Source organism: Pan paniscus, chromosome 20, assembly GCF_029289425.2.
Source record: "Pan paniscus chromosome 20, NHGRI_mPanPan1-v2.0_pri, whole genome shotgun sequence".
In the NCBI taxonomy this organism is placed as follows: Eukaryota; Metazoa; Chordata; class Mammalia; order Primates; family Hominidae; genus Pan; species Pan paniscus.
In genome coordinates this window covers 24,118,377-24,137,773 of record NC_073269.2, presented here as the reverse complement: position 1 = coordinate 24,137,773, position 19,397 = coordinate 24,118,377, and the positions used below count along the sequence as shown (strand labels likewise).

The following is a 19,397-nucleotide window of genomic DNA, read 5'->3' as shown; positions in this document are numbered from 1 at the left end:
ATGGACTTTACCCCTTGCGAGGGGACGAGGCCTCCAAGTGCTGTGTGCGTGTGCAGTTGCATCCTGTACACGGGACAAGGCCAAGCCCCTAGGCTGAGCTGGGCACAGACACCCTGGCCTTGTGTGGAGAAGGTGGGGTGGGGGTGGCAGGCAGGGCTGCCTGGAGGAGGGGATGCTGGGGCCCGCTTACAAGAAGGCTCATTTTGCAGACAGAAAGCAGGCCTGGGGGGTGTTGACCCTGTTAGAGTTGGGGAAAGTCCAGGGGAACCTGAACTTCACCCATGGGCAGTGGACACCTGGGGAAGGAGGCTGAGTCAGACATGCGGCCAGAAGACCCTCTTATGGCCCAGTTCAGGAAGACCTGTGACCCAGTTGGCGTCAAGCTAAGGGGCTGCGTGCAGAATGGGGCCTGAGGTAGGGGTAGTGGTTAGAATTTGTGCCAGCTGCAGACTGGGGTCCCGCAGGGCAGGCGTCAGGTGGGCATGGTTCACCTTGCTGTCTGCAGCATCCACAAGTACTCCACATGGGCCAGAGTCTGGTTGGAGGGGGTGACAAAGACAGATGGTCTCCTTATTCTCCCCCCCAATACTGTGGCCCCCTCCCAGCTGTTCAAAACCTCCCACAGCCTCTCACAGCTGTCTCGCTTCTCATCACACCCCAGCAGAACCGACCTCCTTTCCACTGCTCAGTTCCAAGCCTGAGCCATTTTCCTCCCTGCCAGGAGCACCGTTCCCAAACTCTTCACCAAACTGGCTCCATCCCGATATTCTAACTTCAGCCCCCACCCCCTAGGACCCCTTCTACCCTCTCCCTGAAATGAAGAACCCTCAACCCGGGACTAGCCTGCAAAGGGACAGCCCCGGAGTCAAAGCCTCACACTTAAAGACCCCTCGCAGTGGCTCACGCCTGTAATCCCAGCCCCTTGGGAGGCTGATGTGGGAGGATCCGTTGAGCCCAGGAGTTTGAAACCAGTCTGGGCAACAAAGTGAGACCTCTGTCTTTACAAAAAATAACTAGCTGCGCGTGGTGGTGCATACCTGTCGTCCCAACTACTTGGGAGGCTGAGGTAGGAGGATCTCTTGAGGCTGGGAGTTCAAGGAGGGCCACTGCACTCCAGTCTGGGCCACAGAGTGAGACCTCTCAAAAAACAAACAAACTTCACACTTGCCTGGAAACACGTTTACATTTGTGGCCACCTTATGAAAACTCAAATCTAAGCCCACTGAAAGGCATTTTGCACCCAAGAGCTGGAGGTTGCTCCATCAGTGCGCACAGGGAATGCCGACTTGATCTTTGGGTGGGGATGGGAAACTCTGGGGAATGCAGAGGTTTAGAAGCGCAGAGTCCAGGAGAACGAATTTCCTTAGAACGAAGTTGTGGAGGCAGGGGAAAGAGGGGGCATGCCAGGACCTCCAGGGCGCACCCCTTGGCCTAAGAGCAGAAGCATCCCGAGGTGTTGTGTCCCAGCCTTTGACAGTGAGGGAAACTGAGGCTGAGTAGCGGGACGGCCATTGGAGACGAGGGTGTCGATGGTGAGGGGCGAAGGGGCGGGGCAGCTGCCAGGGGGAGGGCCGGGGAGGGGCCTTGGAGGCTCCCTGGGAACACGCAGGGCGGTCACGGCGGCCTGCCCAGGGCGCAGCGGGGGGCGACCTTTGTGCGGGGCGGGTCCCTGGCAGCCTCGGCCGGGACGCGCCGCCAACGAGGAGCCGAGCGCCCTGAAGAGCGCGTCGGGGCTGAGCCGGGGTCCAGCAGCCGCCGCTATGGACATCCCGCCGCTGGCCGGCAAGATCGCGGCGCTGTCGCTGAGCGCCCTCCCGGTGTCCTACGCGCTCAACCACGTCTCGGCGCTCTCGCAGTGCGTGCGGAGAGGGGCCAGGGCGGCCTTGGGGACAGTGGGGGCGGGCGGGGGCGGGGAGGACTGGAGGTGGGCTGGAGGGAGGATGCGCGGTCCGCGGACCTGGCTTCTGCGAGCCCTGCGCCCCAGCTCAGCTCCGACCCGGCAGGATTGGGGTGGGCCAGAAGAACACCCCTCTCTAACCGGAAGTCCCCTTCCCGCCGGGCTGGAGGCTGGGATGCGGCCGCTCCTGGGATGTTTGTGGCCTGGGAAGAAGGAATGATGAGTCCCCACAAGCCAGAGCTTTGGAGGGTTTCTGGGGTTTTCCCAGGGATGCGCCCTGCATAGGTTCCAAAGTCACCAAGGGTAAAAGTATTGTCCCAGATAAGGCCCCGGGTACCTGGCTCCTGCACACACACACACACACACACACACACACACACACACACACACACCCTACTCCATTGCCTGTCTCAGGCCTGTGACTTTCCTCTTGTTCAGGGCTGGCTAACCATGTCCCTAGACTCAGTTCCCCCTACTGGTTCCCTTTCCTGGTCCCTGTCTCCTAACCCTAGATCCTAGCCCTGTGGGTCCAGCCACCGGATAGTGGGCATCTGCAAGCCCCTCACACTTCTAAACCCAGCTCAACTCAAGCCATGGGGTGGAGAGAGTCTTAACCATGAACCTGGCTCCCTGGGTGGGAATACCCATCTCCATCTCCTGGGATCCTGGGTGAGCCAAGTTCCTCTGGGAGCCTCAGTTCCCTCATCAGTGTAATGGGCACGATCCTAGATCTCATCTCATAGTTACGGTTAAGGATTATAAACTGTGTACAAAGATTTGTCTTGGTCTCATCTGAGTACTATAATGTCATTGTTAGATGGGGTCAGGATGGAAATCTTGGGTTCTGAGGGGATCATGAGAAAATAGGGGCCTGGAGAGTGATGGACAGAGTCTTGAGTGTGACCCTGGACAACTGGACGGTACTCCCATCCTCTCTGGGCCTGGATTTGCCCACCTGGGTTGAGGGCTGCCCGGAGACCTGGCTTCTGTTATCTATGCAACTGGTTGACCTGTCTTATCAGGTTGTGGGTGCAGATCAGGGCAGGGGTAGGGTGGAGTTAATAGAGGCATTTGGACTTTAGCTGGGAGGAGCTGGGAGCGTCAGACAATGAAGTCTACAGAACTGAGCACTCGAGACCATGTGGCTTGGGAGCTGGGCCTGGCCACAGAGGGGCTTGACATTGTCGAATGACTGAACAGACTGAGTCAAACACATAACAAATGATGGGATAAATGGTAAAGTCAGAAGGGGCAGGCCAGGCGTGGTGGCTCATGCCTGTAATCCTAGCACTTTGGGAGGCCGAGGTGGGCAAATCACCTGAGGTCAGGAGTTCGAGACCAGCCTGGCCAACATGGTGAAACCCCGTCTCTACTAAAAATACAAAAATTAGCCGGATGTGGTGGTGGGCACCTGTAATCCCAGCTACTTGGGAGGCTGAGGCAGGATAATCGCTTGAACTGAGAAGGCAGAGGTTGCAGTGAGCCAAGATTGCACCACTGCACTCCAGCCTGGGTGTCAGTGCTCTGTCTCAAAAAGAAAGAGAGAGAGAGAGAGAAAGAAGAAAGAAAAAGAAAAAAAGAAAGAAAGAAAGAGAAAAGAAAAGAGAAAAAGAAACAGGCTGATGAATATCCCCTCTGTAGCTAGCCCGAGTTAAACAGTGATCCTTTCTGGGGAGTCAGGGAGGGCTTCATGGAGGAAGAACAATGTGGATGGGCCATGAAGGATGAGTAGGAGTTTGCCAAGTGGAAAAGACTTCTGGAAGCGGTTTCCAGAAGGAAGAAACAGCCTGAGCAAGGGCCTGGCACAGGGTGAGAGCAGTTTCAGGGAACAGCATTGATGGGTGAACAGACACTTTAGTCTCTTCCCCTGGGGCTTCCAGGAGTCTGCCCCTTCCCCCACCAGGGAGAGTGGGGCGATGCCTCAGCACTGGGCCTGGCCTCCCTGACTTGGCTTCCCTCTCCACAGCCCCCTGTGGGTGGCATTGATGAGCGCCCTAATCCTGGGTCTGCTCTTCGTGGCGTTCTACAGCTTGTCCCATGGCGAGGTCTCCTATGACCCACTCTATGCTGGTGAGTCAGTGGGAAGCTGTGGGGAAGAAGACTGTCCAGGCAAGGGCCTCCACCCTCAGACTTGGGGGCCATTAAAGGGCCTCCTCCATCAGACTGGGGGCCCTTTAAGAGCTCCCATCAGACTGGAGACCTCAAAGAGATTTGAACACTCCCATTAAACTGGGGAACCTCAAAGAGCCTCCCCCTTCAGAGCTGGGGCTCCTAAGAACAGGGACTGCATCTCCTGCCTCAGATTAGAAGCTCCTGAAAAAGAGTATACTGCCTCATCACTTTGAGATCTCCTGAGGGCAGGGACGGTGCCTCTCCCATGAGACTGGGGACTCCCAAAGGCAGGCACTGGGCCTCTGAATCAAACCAGGGACTTCTGAGAGCCAGGCTGTGTCTCCTCCATCAGACATGCAGAATGAGGCAGGACTGTGGTCATGCAACCTTTGGGGTTGGGGCAGGGACTGGGTCTGGAGTCCTTGCCTGGAATAATCTCATCCCTGACCTTAACTTCAAGCCCCGCCCACACTGAGCCCTAGCCCCACCCACACGTGTCCCCTCCCACACCTGACCCGGCCCGCCCACTCACTGCAGTCTTCGCTGTCTTCGCCTTCACCTCGGTTGTGGACCTCATCATCGCTCTTCAGGAAGACAGCTATGTGGTGGGCTTCATGGAGTTCTACACCAAGGAGGTACTTGGGGGACGACCAGGGAGCCCCCTACCGCACTGCCCGTCTGAGTCTCCCACCTGCTCCCACAGGGAGAGCCATACCTGCGCACAGCGCACGGAGTCTTCATCTGCTACTGGGATGGCACTGTTCACTACCTCCTCTACCTGGCCATGGCTGGCGCCATCTGCAGAAGGTGCAGGAGGCAGGGAGAGGGTGGCCCCTGACCCTGGGAGAGAAGTTGCATCCTCAGATGGGGTCCCAGGGCAGGGTGGAGCCAGAAGTGTCTGTAGGAGAAATCAGGACGCCTCTCTAGGGCTCCAGCCAGGGGTGGCCAGGAGAAGGTTCCAGGGAACGTCTCAGGTGTAGGTGGTGGCCTAGCATTGCTTACATCCACCCTGTGCCTGGGCAGCCACTTCTGTTCTTGGACAGAGGGTCTCACTGTTATTCCGCCGTTCAACTCCCTGTTGTCCCTTCCATCCTGGGCAAAACTGAAAGGGACCCGGAGCTGGGAAACCCACGGTGGTCTCCGGGCCCTGGCTGGGGCTCTGAGATTACGGAGTGACTACCTGCTGGTCACCCCTCCATCCCCTGCTCAGGAAGAGATACCGGAATTTTGGACTCTACTGGCTGGGTTCCTTCGCCATGAGCATCCTGGTGTTCCTTACAGGAAACATTCTTGGTAAGGACAAGGCTTTGGGAAATCCAGGTTCTCTTGGGCTTGGTCACTGCCCTGCACCTAGAAGCACCCCCATTGGATCCTCCATCCCTTCCCTGATGTCTGCAGAGGCCCCACCTCCCTCTTTGCGTGTCCACAGCCTCAGTCAGCAGCCCACCCCTTTCCGGTCCCTGTTTCCTCTTGGAAGGCGGGAGAACCCAAACTCTGCTTCCTCCCCAGGCAATGGTTCCCAGCCCCAGGGGTTTGACCCAGAATGGTCTTGACACAGGAAGGGAATTTTAGGGTGAATCTTGGGGACAGGGTGAAAGCTTCAGGGGTAGGTGTTGGGAGGTAGAGCAGTGAAGGCAGTCTGGGAGGTTGGCATGGCAAAACCTCAGCAAAGGGAACACCCAAGGTGTATTTGTAGGAAGCAAAGAACCCACTGGAAGGTAGCATCCATATTCAGAAGGTAAATTGAGGCAGGCTAGGCTAAGGAGCATGGACATCATCCTGTGGGCACTAGGGAGCCATGGAAGGTGGTGGAGCTTGAATGAGGATGGTATTTCTGAATCAAGATGTCCAGCCAGAGAGGCCACGTGTGGTGGCTCACGCCTGTAATCCTTATGTTGCTCAGGCTGGTCTCCAACTCTCGGCTCAAGCGATCCACCTGCCTCATCAATCACTTGAGCCGTGGAGATCAAGATCAGCCTGGGCAGCATGGTGAAACCCTGCCTATACTAAAAATACAAAAATTAGCCAGGTATAATGGCGCACGCCTGTAATCCCAGCTACTCAGGAGGTTGAGACAAGAGAATTGCTTGAACCTGGGAGGCAGAGGTTGCAGTGAGCCAAGATTGCATCACTGCACTCCAGCCTGGGTGACAGAGCAAGACTCTGTCTCAGAACAAACAAACAAACAGATGTCCAGCAGGGTTCTGGCATGGCTGATGCCCTCTCTCCTGCACCATGGCAGGCAAATACAGCTCCGAGATCAGGCCTGCCTTCTTCCTCACCATCCCCTACCTGCTGGTGCCATGCTGGGCTGGCATGAAGGTCTTCAGCCAGCCCCGGGCGCTAACCCGCTGCACCGCCAACATGGTGAGTGCCTTACCCCTCTTAGGCCTTGTCCCAATGTGCCTGAACCTTCCCCGTGTCAGTTGCTTTTGGTCAAAGACTTAGTTTCTGTGGAAGGTTCTCCTTTGTCACAAGAAAGAAGGGAGGGCTGGGTGCAGTGGCTCATGCCTGTAATCCCAACATTTTGGGAGGCCAAGGCATGAGGATCGCTTGAGCCCAGGAATTGGAGACCAGCCTGGGCAACACAGCCAGATTTTTTAACTCTACAAAAAGTTAAAAAATTAGCCAGATGTGGTGGTGCATGCCTGTGGTCCCAGCTATTCGGGAGGCTGAGGTGGGAGGATCACTTGAGCCCAGGAGATTGAGGCTGCAGTGAGCTGAGACTGTGCTACTTCACTCAAGCCTGGGCAACAGAATGAGACCCTGTCTCAAAAAAAAAAAGAAAAAGAAAAAGAAAAAAGAAAAAAAGAAAGAAGGGAGGAGCCTTAGGAACCTTTATTGAGTACCTACTGAATACTTGTCATTGACTACCTCTCATGCTGTCTGTTTCTCTCCCCTGGGCCAGGTGCAAGAGGAACAAAGAAAGGGACTCCTGCAGCGTCCGGCTGACCTGGCCCTTGTCATATATCTCATCCTTGCTGGCTTCTTCACTCTGTTCCGGGGCCTGGTGAGTCTGCGCTGGTTGGTCTCCCCCTCCCCTGCCACCAGTCTCCCTTCCCTGACCCACCTCTCCCACACTGCCCTTCCTGTTTGATCATCCAAGGAAGATCTTCATCAAGTCTAACCTGAGTGTTCCATGACAAAGCCCCATTTCTCCCAGCCAGCCCAACTTGAGATGGGCTGGGAGAGGCCAGAGAAAGGGGTGTGGGCCTGGGAGGGTGGGGGAGGCTTCCTGTGGGAGGGATGTCTGAGGGTTCTTGGTATGTCTGTCTGCTCCAGGTGGTGCTTGATTGCCCCACAGATGCCTGCTTTGTCTATATCTACCAGTATGAGCCATACCTGCGGGACCCTGTGGCCTACCCTAAGGTGCAGGTGAGAGGGGAGCGGGGAGAAGACCACGCCCCTGCCATGGGTAGGGGTCCACTGGGCCTCTTTGAAGCAGGTGCCAGAAGCACAACTCAAACAGGCAGAAGCCCGTATGGAATTTACTGTCCTACCAAAAAAGGACAGATGTGGTCTTCAGGTGTGGCTGGATCCAGGTGCTCAAGGTGCAGACTCTGGGCTCTTCTTTTCTTTTCTTTTCCTTTCTTTTCTTTCTTTCTTTTTCTTTTTTTTTTTTTTAAACAGAGTTTTGCTCTTGTGGCCCAGGCTGGAGTGCAATGGCATGATCTCGGCTCACTGCAACCTCCACCTCCTGGGCTCAAGTGATTCTCCTGCCTCAGCCTCCCAAGTAGCTGGGATTACAGGCGTGAGCCACCATACTCAGCTAATTTTGTATTTTTAGTAGATACGGGGTTTTGCCATGTTGGTCAGGCTGGTCTCGAACTCCTGACCTCAAGTGATCCACCCACCTCGGCCTCCCAAAGTGCTGGGATTACAGGCATGAGCCACCATGCCCGGTCTCTGAGCTCTGCTTTCTTTGCATGGCTTCACTCTCAGGCAGTCCCTTTATGGGGTGGCAGAGACAGCCTGTGGCAGCTTCAGGCTTCCATGCACCCCACTCAGCCACCCCAGAGCAATGTGAGCCCTTATTACCCCTGAGCTTAAGCACAAGTCTTAGGCAGGCTCAGATTGGCCCAGCCTGAATCACTTGCCCATCCCTTACTGAGCATCATGGACAGGGGGCTGGAATGCTCCGACTGGCTAGGCCAGGGTCGCATGCCACTTCCAGAGAAAGGTTAGTAGGTTTGGTGTATGTGTTCGGGGGTTGGGGGCAAGGATCCCCAAGGGAAATAGAGGAGCACTTTGCAGAGAGCCTGGGTGGGGTCTGAGGCCATCCAGATCCTTCCTCAGGGCCTCCACCTCAGGGGTCTCAGGAGACCCACCTGGGGTAGCTGCTCATCTCACAGGCTGGTGCCCCTCTCCTCCCGCCCCTGCAGATGCTGATGTACATGTTTTATGTCCTGCCTTTCTGCGGCCTGGCTGCCTATGCTCTCACCTTCCCTGGTTGCTCCTGGCTGCCAGACTGGGCCTTGGTGTTTGCTGGAGCCATCGGCCAGGTGAGGTGGCGGGTGGGTGGGTGAGCAGGCATGTGGGAGGGAATTTCTGTCTACTCATCAATGCCTTTGGTGTCCTCCCTGGGCACTGTAATGATGAGCCCCCAAGAGGCCCCAGCCCCAGGCCCAGTATCCCAGGATTCCCTAGTCTAGGGGAGACAAAGCCAGATACAGACACTCCAAGCCCCAGGAAAACAGGGACAGGGGCTGTGAAGGATTCCAGAGGGGAAAGGTCTCCTAGAAGCAAGGCATAGGAGCTAGGCTTTGATGTACGAGGATGAGTTCTCCAGGCAGGGAAGGGCATTCCAGGAATGGGAACAGCACAAGGAGAAGCACAGAGGGAGAGAGTGACTTAGCAGGGCCATAACCCAGGTAAAGGCAGATAAGAGAAATTGGCAGCTGGATGCTGAAGACTTTGAACTCTGGGACTGGGGGCTTGTACTGAGGGTGATGGGGCGTTTGAGGAGGAGTTTGAGCAGTGAGGGGCCCAGTCAGAGCTAGGAGCCTTTTCTGGGTTCCTGATGAAAAGTGCTAAAGCCTGGGCCCCGGCCAGGGAAGTAGGGACCAGGAAAACATTTAGAATCCACAGGATTTGTGCCAAGACCTCTGGGGTGGGGAAGACTGGGAGGAGGATCTGGAGCCAGGTCAGAGAGAGATGGGGTGCAGGGCCCAGGAGATGGGGTTAGGCAAGTTGGGGGGGACTCACAGACAAGTGGACAAGCACAGGGAGGGACAGACAGGACATGTAAGGGCAGGAATCTTTACAGACAGAAGGCCAGGCGAGGTGGCTCACACCTGTAAGCCCAGCATTTTGGGAGGCCGAGGTGGGAGGGCTGCTTGAGTCCAGGAGTCTGAGACCAGCCTAGGCAACATGGCAAAAACCTGTCTCTACAAAAAGTACAAAAATTAGCTGGGCATGGTAGCACGTGCCTGCTGTGCTAGCTACTCGGGAGGCTGAGATTGGAGGATCACTTGAGCCCAGGAGGTTGGGGCTGCAGTGAGCCATGATTGTGCCACTGCACTCCAGCCTGGCCAACAGAGCAAGACCCTATCTCTAAATAGATAGATAGATAGATGGATGGATAGATAGATAGATAGATAGATAGATAGATAGATAGATAGATAGAAATTTTAAAAATAGGCCAGGCATGGTGGCTTACGCCTGTAATCCTAGCACTTTGGGAGGCCAAGATGGATGGATTGCCTGACCTCAGGAGTTCGAGACCAGCCTGGGCAACATGATGATACCCCATCTCTACTAAAAATACAAAAAATTAACTGGGCATAGAGGTGCACGCCTGTAGTCCCAGCTACTCAGAGGAGGCTGAAGCACGAGAATCACTTGAACCCAGGAGGCAGCGGAGGTTGCAGTGAACCGAGATTGCACCACTGCACTCCAGCATGGGCAACAGAGTGAGACTGTGTCTCAAAAAAAAAAAAAAAAAAAGACAGATAGATGGACTGGAGATGGGAAACAGATAGATGACCAAAGCCCGAGAGGTGGGGATGGGCATCCCCTGGGTTCTGCCTGACCTACCTGGGGGGCTGTCGGTGATGCTGGGATTTCAGTTCCTTCCTGGCCCCTGACATCCATCTTCCCTGTCTGGCTACCAGGCACAGTTCTCGCACATGGGGGCTTCCATGCACCTGCGCACACCCTTCACCTACCGTGTGCCTGAGGACACCTGGGGCTGCTTCTTCGTGTGCAATCTGCTGTATGCGCTGGGCCCCCACCTGCTGGCCTACCGTTGCCTTCAGTGGCCCGCATTCTTCCACCAGCCACCACCCTCCGACCCCCTAGCCCTCCACAAGAAGCAGCATTGAGAGAGCTGTGGACTCAGGACCCAGGACTCTGTTTACGTGCCCAGTCAGCCCTACCTGGGGAAGCGGGGGTTGGGTGTTTTAGAGACAGGAGGGACATCTCCGGGTGTCTTTAGTCTTGGCTATGGTAGTTTCAGTCCAGTGGGTGGGACGGAGACCAACGACCAAGTGTTCCTGCAAGGAGAGCCTCCCACAGCTGTCACCATGCTCCAACTCCCACACGAACGCTTCTACCCCTTCCAGAACTTACCCATCATCCCCCCATGGATCCTTTCAGTAAAAACCCTTTCGATTTCCAGAATATCACTGCCTAAGTGTTTCAGGGTGCAGGGGCAAGGGATCCTCTTCTTGGCCCCCATGAGGGCCCACCTATCACTGCCATCGTGGTTGCCAGGAGCGAGAGGTGCTGGGATAGCAGAAGGTGGCCTCTGGTTGGTATGCACAGCTCATCTTCCAGATGGGAAAACCGAGGCTCAGTATGGACAAGAGACCTGCCCAAGGTCACGGCCAGAGAGAAAAGTTCCTGCTCTACCAATAAATCATAACTAATAGCATGATACATTTATTAAGCACCTACTGTATACCTTGACTGCTACATGCTGGATCTCACTCCATATTCCAGATGGGGAAACCAAAGCTGCAGGAGGTGAAGGTCCTGGTCTGAGATCATTCCCCCCCTCAGCCCCCAAGGCATGGCTGAGCTAAGAGATGGAGCCCCAGCCTGTTGGACCACAGAAACCACAACCCTGCCTCTCCTATCTGGTCGGGTTGGGCTCATTTTAGGGGAAACTGAGTCCTGGAAGGAAGCCAAGGTGTTAGGAGAAAGACTCACTGTTTGCTATTGTTTGATTTTTTGAAATTGGGTGAAAGGCCAGGTTTAGGGCCGACTTGGGCCTGGAGTAAGTCAGGGACCTTGACCAGATGTCCCTTTTCCTTTTCTTTCTTTCTTTCCTTTTTTTTTTTTTTTTTTTTTTTTGAGACGGCGTTTTCACTCTTGTTGCCCCGGCTGATATGCAATGGCACGATCTTGGCTCACCACAACCTCCACCTCCTGGGTTCAAGCAATTCTCCTGCCTCAGCCCCCTGAGTAGCTGGGATTACAGGCATGTGCCACCACACCTGGCTAATTTTGTATTTTTAGTAGAGACAGAGTTTCTCCATGTTGGTCAGGTTGGCCTCGAACTCCTGACCTCAGGTGATCCTCCCGTCTTGGCCTCACAAAGTGCTGGGATTACAGACGTGAGCCACCGCGCCCGGCCTAGATGTCCCTTTTTCTTGCCCCTCCCAACCCCTACCGGAGATCTACTGTATGTCTAGCTACTGGATCTTCACCAAAGAGTCAGCAGCAGGCTCAGAGAGGCCAACTGTCTCCTCCAAGGTCTCACAGCCAGTGAGGGGCAGACTTGGATTGGGGCCTGTGGCTCCAGTCCACAGCAGAGTGTGACTATCGTGAGGCCCCCACCCTGCACAGGGAGCACCTTTGGGGTGCTGGAGACCAGGACTCCACTATGACTACCCAATGGACAGGTGGCCTGCAGGCCAAATGATCTCTTTCACCAGATCCCCCAGGTCCCCTGCCAAAGCACAGTAACCAAGATAGAAGACTCAGCCCCCTCCTCCATTTCAAAGATGGTTAAACTGAGGCTCAGAGAGGTTCTTCCCTGGCCTAAGTTCAGCTAGCAGGATGAGGGAACTAGCTCTGCACTCCAAGTCCAGAGCGCTTCTTTCTCCACCCGCGCTCCAGCCACTGCTCCAGGGGAGCGTGGGCCGCCGCGGCCCCTTTAACACACCCCGCCTCGCCCGCCTTCCTCCTCCCCTTGCAGGCAGACGCCGGGATTGCGCCGCCTGCAGGGACCTGCCCAGTCTTAACCGGGTGTGCGGGGAGCGCAGTCTGGGTGCGTAGGGGCCGCTCGGCGGGGGCCGCGCGGGCAAGATGGTAAGTGGGGCTGCGGGCTCGGGTGGTGCGTGCCCCGTCTCCCCAGTCTTGGATTCTATATCTCTCTGCCTCTGAATCTATATCCCTCTGAGTTTCTTCTGTCTCTTCCTTTTCTCTGTCTCTCACCCTCTTTGATCTCTCTTTTTGGCACTCTAGGTTCTCTCCCTCTCCATTTCTCCCTGCCTCTCTCCATCTCTGTCATCCTCTCTGCCTTTTTCCTCTCCTCTCCGCCTTTTTCCTCTCCTCTCCGTTTCTGTCTTTCCCTGTCCCTATCTCTCCCTCCTCTTCTCTAAGTCTCTCTGCCTCTGGCACTCTCCTGTCTCTCCCTCTCCCTTTCTGTCTCTCCCTCTCCCTCTCTGTCGCTCCCTCTGCCTCTCTGTCTCTCCCTCTGCCTCTCTGTCTCCCTCTGCCTCTCTGTCTCTCCCTCTCCATCTGTGTCTCTCCCTCTCCATCTCTGTATCTTCCTCTGCCTCTCTCTCTCTCCCTCTGCTTCTCTGTCTCTTCCTCTCTGTCTCTCCCTTTCCATCTCTGTCTTTCCCTCTCCATCTCTGTATCTTCCTCTGCCCCTCTGTCTCTCCCTCTGCCTCTCTGTCTCTCCCTTTCCATCTCTGTCTCTCCCTCTCCATCTGTCTCTTCTTTTCCATCTGTCTCTCCTTTTCCATCTGTCTCTCCCTCTCCATCTCTGCCTCTCCCTCTTCCCTTCCCCTTTTTCTGTGTCGCGCACTCTCTTCTCTGCCTCTCCCTGCCTTTCTCTCTGTCCCTGTTCTCTCCCCGCGTCTCTCCCTCTGTCTCTCCAGCTCTCCCCCCTCCCTGCCCGCCCCGGCCCGGTTTGCTGCAGTCTCCTGGCGCACGGATAACCTTGCTGCCGCCGCTCCTCCAGCTCTTCCCCACCCCCCTATCCCCGGCCCGGGCCAGGGCCAGAAGGGGGCGGGGCAGCGAGCCTCGGGTTTTGGGGTGGGGGGGAATGAGGCGGGATCTGGGGCAGGACTGAGGGCGGGGGGGAGTCTAGGGGCGTGGGTTCTTGCAGAAGCTAGGATGTGAGGTCCCAAGAGGAGGAGGGGGAGTTCTCCAGGACCCCGGAAAGGGTGGGGACATGGGCGTGAGAGAGGTCCTCGCTGTGGGGAAGGCAGGCCCGGGAGGGAGCCAGGCCTCCGAAAAGCCAAGGCTGGGAGGCTGGACTGAGCGCCCTGTGCCCGCCCCCCAGGTGTGCGCTCGGGCGGCCCTCGGTCCCGGCGCGCTCTGGGCCGCGGCCTGGGGCGTCCTGCTGCTCACAGCCCCTGCGGGGGCGCAGCGTGGCCGGAAGAAGGTCGTGCACGTGCTGGGTGAGTCCGGGCCGCTAAAAGTGGTCTTCTCCGCGAAAAGCAGAAGTGGCCAAGTGCGGAGAGGGGTAGGGGGTAGGGCGTTCCTGACGTCCGCGGTTCCCCCAACCACTCCCCATCTGAGCCCCTCGCCCTCTCCCTGAGCCCCTGGACCCTTCTGATTCCCCGACCCCCACCCGAGTCTTCCCACGTTCCCCTCCCCAGAGACACCTTCCCCAGAGGCCCCCTTCTGCCCCTAGGCCCCTCCTCTGAACCCTGCTTGGTTGTCCTCAGAGGGTGAGTCGGGCTCGGTAGTGGTACAGACAGCGCCTGGGCAGGTGGTAAGCCACCGTGGTGGCACCATCGTCTTGCCCTGCCGCTACCACTATGAGGCAGCCGCCCACGGTCACGACGGCGTCCGGCTCAAGTGGACAAAGGTGGTGGACCCGCTGGCCTTCACCGACGTCTTCGTGGCACTAGGCCCCCAGCACCGGGCATTCGGCAGCTACCGTGGGCGGGCTGAGCTGCAGGGCGACGGGCCTGGGGATGCCTCCCTGGTCCTCCGCAACGTCACGCTGCAAGACTACGGGCGCTATGAGTGCGAAGTCACCAATGAGCTGGAAGACGACGCTGGCATGGTCAAGCTGGACCTGGAAGGTGATCAGCCGGTGGGGAGGATAAACCTTGCTTCTGAGGAAGGAGGGGGGCGGTGATGGCAAGGGACATAAACCAAATCAAGTTGGCCTGCAGGCATTTAGAAGGTTGGTTGGGGTAGAGTCCCCATATCTGGTTCTGGGTGATTTTCCTCCCCAGGGACATTGGCGATGTCTGGAGATATTTTACGTTGTCACATCTGGAGAAGGCAGTTGCTACTAGCCCCTAGTGGGTAGAGGCCAAGGATGCAGCTAAACATCCTACCAGGCACAGGATAGTCCCCCACAAGGAGTGATCCAGGCTGGGCATGGTGGCTCACGACTGTAATCTCAGCACTTTGGGAGGTTGAGGCAGGCGGATCACCTGAGGTCAGGAGTTCAAGACCAGCCTGGCCAACATGCCGAAACCCCATCTCTAGTAAAAATACAAAAATTAGCCAGGCATGGTGGTGCATTCCTGTAATTCCAGCTACTTGGGAGGCTGAGGCAGGAAAATCTCTTGAACCCGGGAGGTGGAGGTTGCGGTGAGTGGAGATCATGCCACTGCACTCCAGCCTGGGCGACAGAGCGAGACTCCATCTCAAAAATAAATAAATAAATACATAAATAAAATAAAATAAAATAAAAGTGATCCAGTCCAAAATGTCCACAATGAGGACACTGAGAAGTCCTGGGATAGGATTCAGGCACAGTGAGATCCAGGCACTCACACCATGTCAGGAACCATCCTTCTGCTCTGCTTCCCAGGTAGGCTTTCTTCCGACAGGCTTCTCTTTCTGGAACCAAGACCACAGTGCCTAAGCTTTCACTTCCCTGCTTAGCAACTGATTTCCTAGGAGCAGCAGCTAGAGTCCCAGAGTTGTCCCTCACTGGCTCAGCTTGAGTCATGTGCCCAACTGTGAGCCAATCACTGTAGCTGGAAGATGGGATGCTCTGATTGGCTCACCCTGGAGCTGGGAGGTGGGGTTTCTATTTGAAGAATTCCCTCCCATTTGATTGGCCTTTTCCAGTTCTCTTTAGAAGATTCTAGGTGAGATTTCAGGGCCCTTGCTTGCTGACCTCCCTAACAACAACAAATAACAACAATAATAGCAGCAGCTCTCCTTTACTGGACATTTTCTGTGGCAGGTGCTTAGTTGAAGAGTTCTCAGGAGTCTCTAATTTAATTTCCTAAAAACCCCAAGGGAGACAGCTATTACCAGCAGATGGACAACAGGCTCAGAGAGGTTACAGCCTTGCCCAGGACAGTGCTAGTTGGTGGCAGAGACAGGATTCAATCCCCAGTCTGTCAGCTCCAGGCCTTCTCCCTGGACCCTGTCTGCCTCTTTCCTGGGTACCCCACTCACGCCCAACTCGCGTCCCTCAAACACAGACACACAAAATACTTGAGCTGAACGGACTGTGAGTCCAATGAGGGACAAGTTCCAAAGTCATCAGAACTGAAGGTAGAAGGGAACCCAGTGGGTACTCCCTTGGACAATGCTGGGGGAATCAAAGGGGTCTTCACCTAGGGCCAATCTTCCAGGGGGTCCTAGTCTAGGAGAGTCAGCACTGAACGCAGGCTCCGTGGGCTCAGGGCTGGACCAGAGGGAGGGACCCAGTACTGGCGGAATGTCAGAGGCACACAGGACTGAATGGAAGAGGGTTTGGGAGTTGGATTTTGAAGGATGAATAGGAGTTCAACAGGTAGAATAAGGTGGAAAGAGCATGAGCAAAGTCCTCCAGAGGTGGAAGGGGATGGACACAAATAGTATGTTAAGGGGGAGGGTCAAGTGAATCCCAAGCTTAAAGTGAAGGGAGACAGCTATATGGGGTGTGAGCTGGGGAGGATCGTGGTCAGGTCTGAGGCCAGAGTGAGGAGGAATGGACTGAAAGGTCCCGGTTGAAGAGTCACATAGCACCCCAGACGTCAGGTGCATGAGGGTGGGCTGGGGTATACCTGCTGATCCCGTGCGCCCCCCGCCAGGCGTGGTCTTTCCCTACCACCCCCGTGGAGGCCGATACAAGCTGACCTTCGCGGAGGCGCAGCGCGCGTGCGCCGAGCAGGACGGCATCCTGGCATCTGCAGAACAGCTGCACGCGGCCTGGCGCGACGGCCTGGACTGGTGCAACGCGGGCTGGTTGCGCGACGGCTCAGTGCAATACCCCGTGAACCGGCCCCGGGAGCCCTGCGGCGGCCTGGGGGGGACCGGGAGCGCAGGGGGCGGCGGTGATGCCAACGGGGGCCTGCGCAACTACGGGTATCGCCATAATGCCGAGGAACGCTACGACGCCTTCTGCTTCACGTCCAACCTGCCGGGTGCGTAGGCCTTACCCCAAGACTGGCCTCTGCTGCAACACTACCCCAACCCCGGGGCCTTCTTCCCCACCCAGCTCTTAGCGATCAGAAACAGGAGACCCCTCTCCCAAGAGTGCCTAGGCGCAGCACACACCGCCTGGTACCAACGCTGGTTGGGCCTAGGCTGGGGTCCCAGGCTGCAAAGGAGGAACTGTTCCTGGATCCCGGGGCCGAGGCCAGAGTCCTAGGCTGCATGCGGGGGGCAGTCCTGAATCCCACCGAAGCAGGGTCCCAGGAGCCGCACTAATAACCCACCCCCCACCCTACCCCCGCAGGGCGCGTGTTCTTCCTGAAGCCGCTGCGACCTGTACCCTTCTCCGGAGCTGCGCGCGCGTGTGCTGCGCGTGGCGCGGCCGTGGCCAAGGTGGGGCAGCTGTTCGCCGCGTGGAAGCTGCAGCTGCTGGACCGCTGCACCGCGGGTTGGCTGGCCGATGGCAGCGCGCGCTACCCCATCGTGAACCCGCGCGCGCGCTGCGGAGGCCGCAGGCCTGGTGTGCGCAGCCTCGGCTTCCCGGACGCCACCCGACGGCTCTTCGGCGTCTACTGCTACCGCGCTCCAGGAGCACCGGACCCGGCACCTGGCGGCTGGGGCTGGGGCTGGGCGGGCGGCGGCGGCTGGGCAGGGGGCGCGCGCGATCCTGCTGCCTGGACCCCTCTGCACGTCTAGGCTGGGAGCAGGCGGACAGCCAGGGCGCTTGACCACTGGTCTAGAGCCCTGTGGTCCCCTGGAGGCTGGCCACGCCCTTGAAGCCCTGGACACTGGCCACATTCCCTGTGGTCCCTTACAAACTAACTGTGCCCCTGGGGTCCCTGAAGACTGGCTAGTCCTGGCAGAACAGTACTTTGGAGTTCCCTGGAGCCTGGCCAGCCTTCACCTCTTCTGGACAGAGGATTCCCCCAACTCCCCAACTTTCTCCATGAGGGCCACGCCCCCTGAGGACCTCAGGAGGCCAGCAGAACCCGCAGGCTCCTGAAGACTGGCCACGCCTCCTGAGACCACTTGGAAACAGACCAACTGCCCCCGTGGTCGCCTGGTGGCTGGACCCCCGGGATTGACTAGAGACCGGCCGTACACCTTCTGCATCTCACTGGAGACTGAACACTAGTCCCTTGCGGTCACGTGGGACACTGGGCGCCTCCTCCTCCCCCTCCTCCTCAACTGGAGAGACTACAGGAACTTCAGGGTCACTCCCCGCGGTCACATGGAGGTTGTGGGCCGAGGCGCTTATTTTCCCTTATGGTGACCTGAGTCCTGGAGACTCCCATTCTCCCCCTCTCCCTGAGAGTCCCCTGCAGTTTCTGGGTAACAGGGCACACCCCTCTAGTTTCATGGGCGAGCACCCCCATCTGCCACCTCAGACTGACACACAGCCAGCTGGCTCACTTACTGGGGGCCACGTCCCACCCCTCAGATATTTCTTTGAAGGGAGAGCAAACCCACCCTGTCCTCTGACGTCCCTTTCCCAACTGTCACCAAACAGACCATCTTCCCAGGCCTGGGGACCGGTAAGATCCATGTCACTAGTTATGCAGAGCAGTTGCCTTGGGTCCCACTGTCACCAAGGCAACCAGTCCTGCTGCTACCTGTCACCTAGAGTCACACACCCCTTCCCTCATCAGGCACACCCATGAAGACAGTGCCTCCCTCCTCCAGCTGTAACCATGGATACCACACATTTCTCATCTCATTGGCCCCCACCCCAGAGACCTCCACCTCAACTTCTGGCTGTCCCTACCCTGACTCACCGCCATGGAGATCACCCTCCCCGAAGCTGTCCCCAGGGTGACCCAACATCCAGTTCTCCGGCTCTCACCATGGAAACAAACTGTCCCTGTCCCCAGGCCCACTCCAGTTCCAGACCACCCTCCATGCTCCGCCCCCAGGCGGTTTGGACCCCACCACTGTTGCCATGGTGACCAAACTCTGGTGTCCGAGGTAACAGAACACCTGTCCCCCTAGGCTTTTCCTTGTGGACAACGGGGCCCTGTTCACCAAGCTGTTGCCATAGAGACTGTCAACGTTGTCCTCATGACAACCAAACTTCCAGTTCTCAGGAACTTCTCATTGTGGGCCAGAAGTCCTGGGTGCCTCCTACTAGGGCTACCCTACTGCACCCCATCAGGGGCCTGATGGCTGCCCCTTCCCCAGACAGGGCTGGACTTCTGGAGCTGCTAAGCCACCCTCCGTTTGCACGTTAACTCTATGCCGCATAGCAGCTGTGCACGAGACAATCTTGCAACACCCGGGCATGTTTGTTGTCGTCCTACAAATGAGGAAACCGAGCCTATGGCGTGCCCTGGTCTGTTGAGATATGCAAGCACTGAGCTCCTCTTTTGTCCTCTGAGACCCCATCTCCATTCTCACTCAGTTCCTCTCTCCTTCCCTGACCCCCACCCACATTTCCCTCCTTAGAGATCCAGGAGGGATGGAATGTTCTTTAAAATTCAACACCCACCAGGCTCTAAGCGGCGATCTGTGCTAAGAGGTCAGGACCCAGCCGAAGTTCTCGGCGTTGACAGGCAGCTGGGGGGACATGATCCATGGACAAGGCCATCCCGGCCGTGGGAGACCCCAGTCCTGAAGTCTTGCCTGCAGGAGTACTGGGGTCCCCCTGGGGCCCTCTTTACTGTCACGTCATCTCTAGGAAACCTATCTCTGAGTTTTGGGACCAGGTCGGTTTGGGTTTGAATTCTGCCTCTTCTTGCTCACTGTGTGACCAAGTGACAAACTCCTTCTGAACCTGTGTTCTCCCACTGTACCAGGGCTGTTCTGTGGTCCCCGTGAGTGCCAAGCATACAGTAGGGGCTCAATAAATCCTTGTTTCTTTTGATGAATGAGAAAA

General features: G+C 57.0%; 2 protein-coding genes across 2 annotated transcripts; both read left to right on the top strand.

Annotated features, from left to right (window-relative positions):
* The first annotated feature begins 1,616 nt into the window (after window positions 1–1,616).
* TM6SF2 (transmembrane 6 superfamily member 2) lies at window positions 1,617–12,142 on the top strand. The gene is made up of 10 exons (XM_003817729.6): window positions 1,617–1,855; window positions 3,864–3,967; window positions 4,547–4,644; window positions 4,713–4,816; window positions 5,220–5,302; window positions 6,252–6,376; window positions 6,918–7,019; window positions 7,292–7,384; window positions 8,392–8,511; window positions 10,123–12,142. Exons 1-10 carry the CDS (start codon window positions 1,761–1,763, stop codon window positions 10,330–10,332), a joined length of 1,134 nt encoding a protein of 377 aa, XP_003817777.1. The 5' UTR covers window positions 1,617–1,760; the 3' UTR covers window positions 10,333–12,142.
* Window positions 12,143–12,146: 4 nt separating this feature from the next.
* HAPLN4 (hyaluronan and proteoglycan link protein 4) lies at window positions 12,147–19,397 on the top strand. The gene is made up of 5 exons (XM_008970990.3): window positions 12,147–12,265; window positions 13,470–13,587; window positions 13,858–14,220; window positions 16,183–16,515; window positions 16,830–19,397. The coding sequence occupies exons 1-5, from the start codon at window positions 12,263–12,265 to the stop codon at window positions 17,219–17,221; spliced, it is 1,209 nt and encodes a 402-aa protein (XP_008969238.3). The 5' UTR covers window positions 12,147–12,262; the 3' UTR covers window positions 17,222–19,397.

Coding starts and splice junctions, on each gene's coding strand:
- HAPLN4 (XM_008970990.3), top strand. Junction 13,588..13,857: donor GAAGGTCGTGCACGTGCTGG/GTGAGTCCGGGC, acceptor GGTTGTCCTCAG/AGGGTGAGTCGGGCTCGGTA. Junction 16,516..16,829: donor CTTCACGTCCAACCTGCCGG/GTGCGTAGGCCT, acceptor CTACCCCCGCAG/GGCGCGTGTTCTTCCTGAAG.
- TM6SF2 (XM_003817729.6), top strand. CDS start 1,761: ATGGACATCCCGCCGCTGGCCGGCAAGATCGCGGCGCTGTCGCTGAGC. Junction 4,817..5,219: donor GCTGGCGCCATCTGCAGAAG/GTGCAGGAGGCA, acceptor TCCCCTGCTCAG/GAAGAGATACCGGAATTTTG. Junction 8,512..10,122: donor TTGCTGGAGCCATCGGCCAG/GTGAGGTGGCGG, acceptor TCTGGCTACCAG/GCACAGTTCTCGCACATGGG.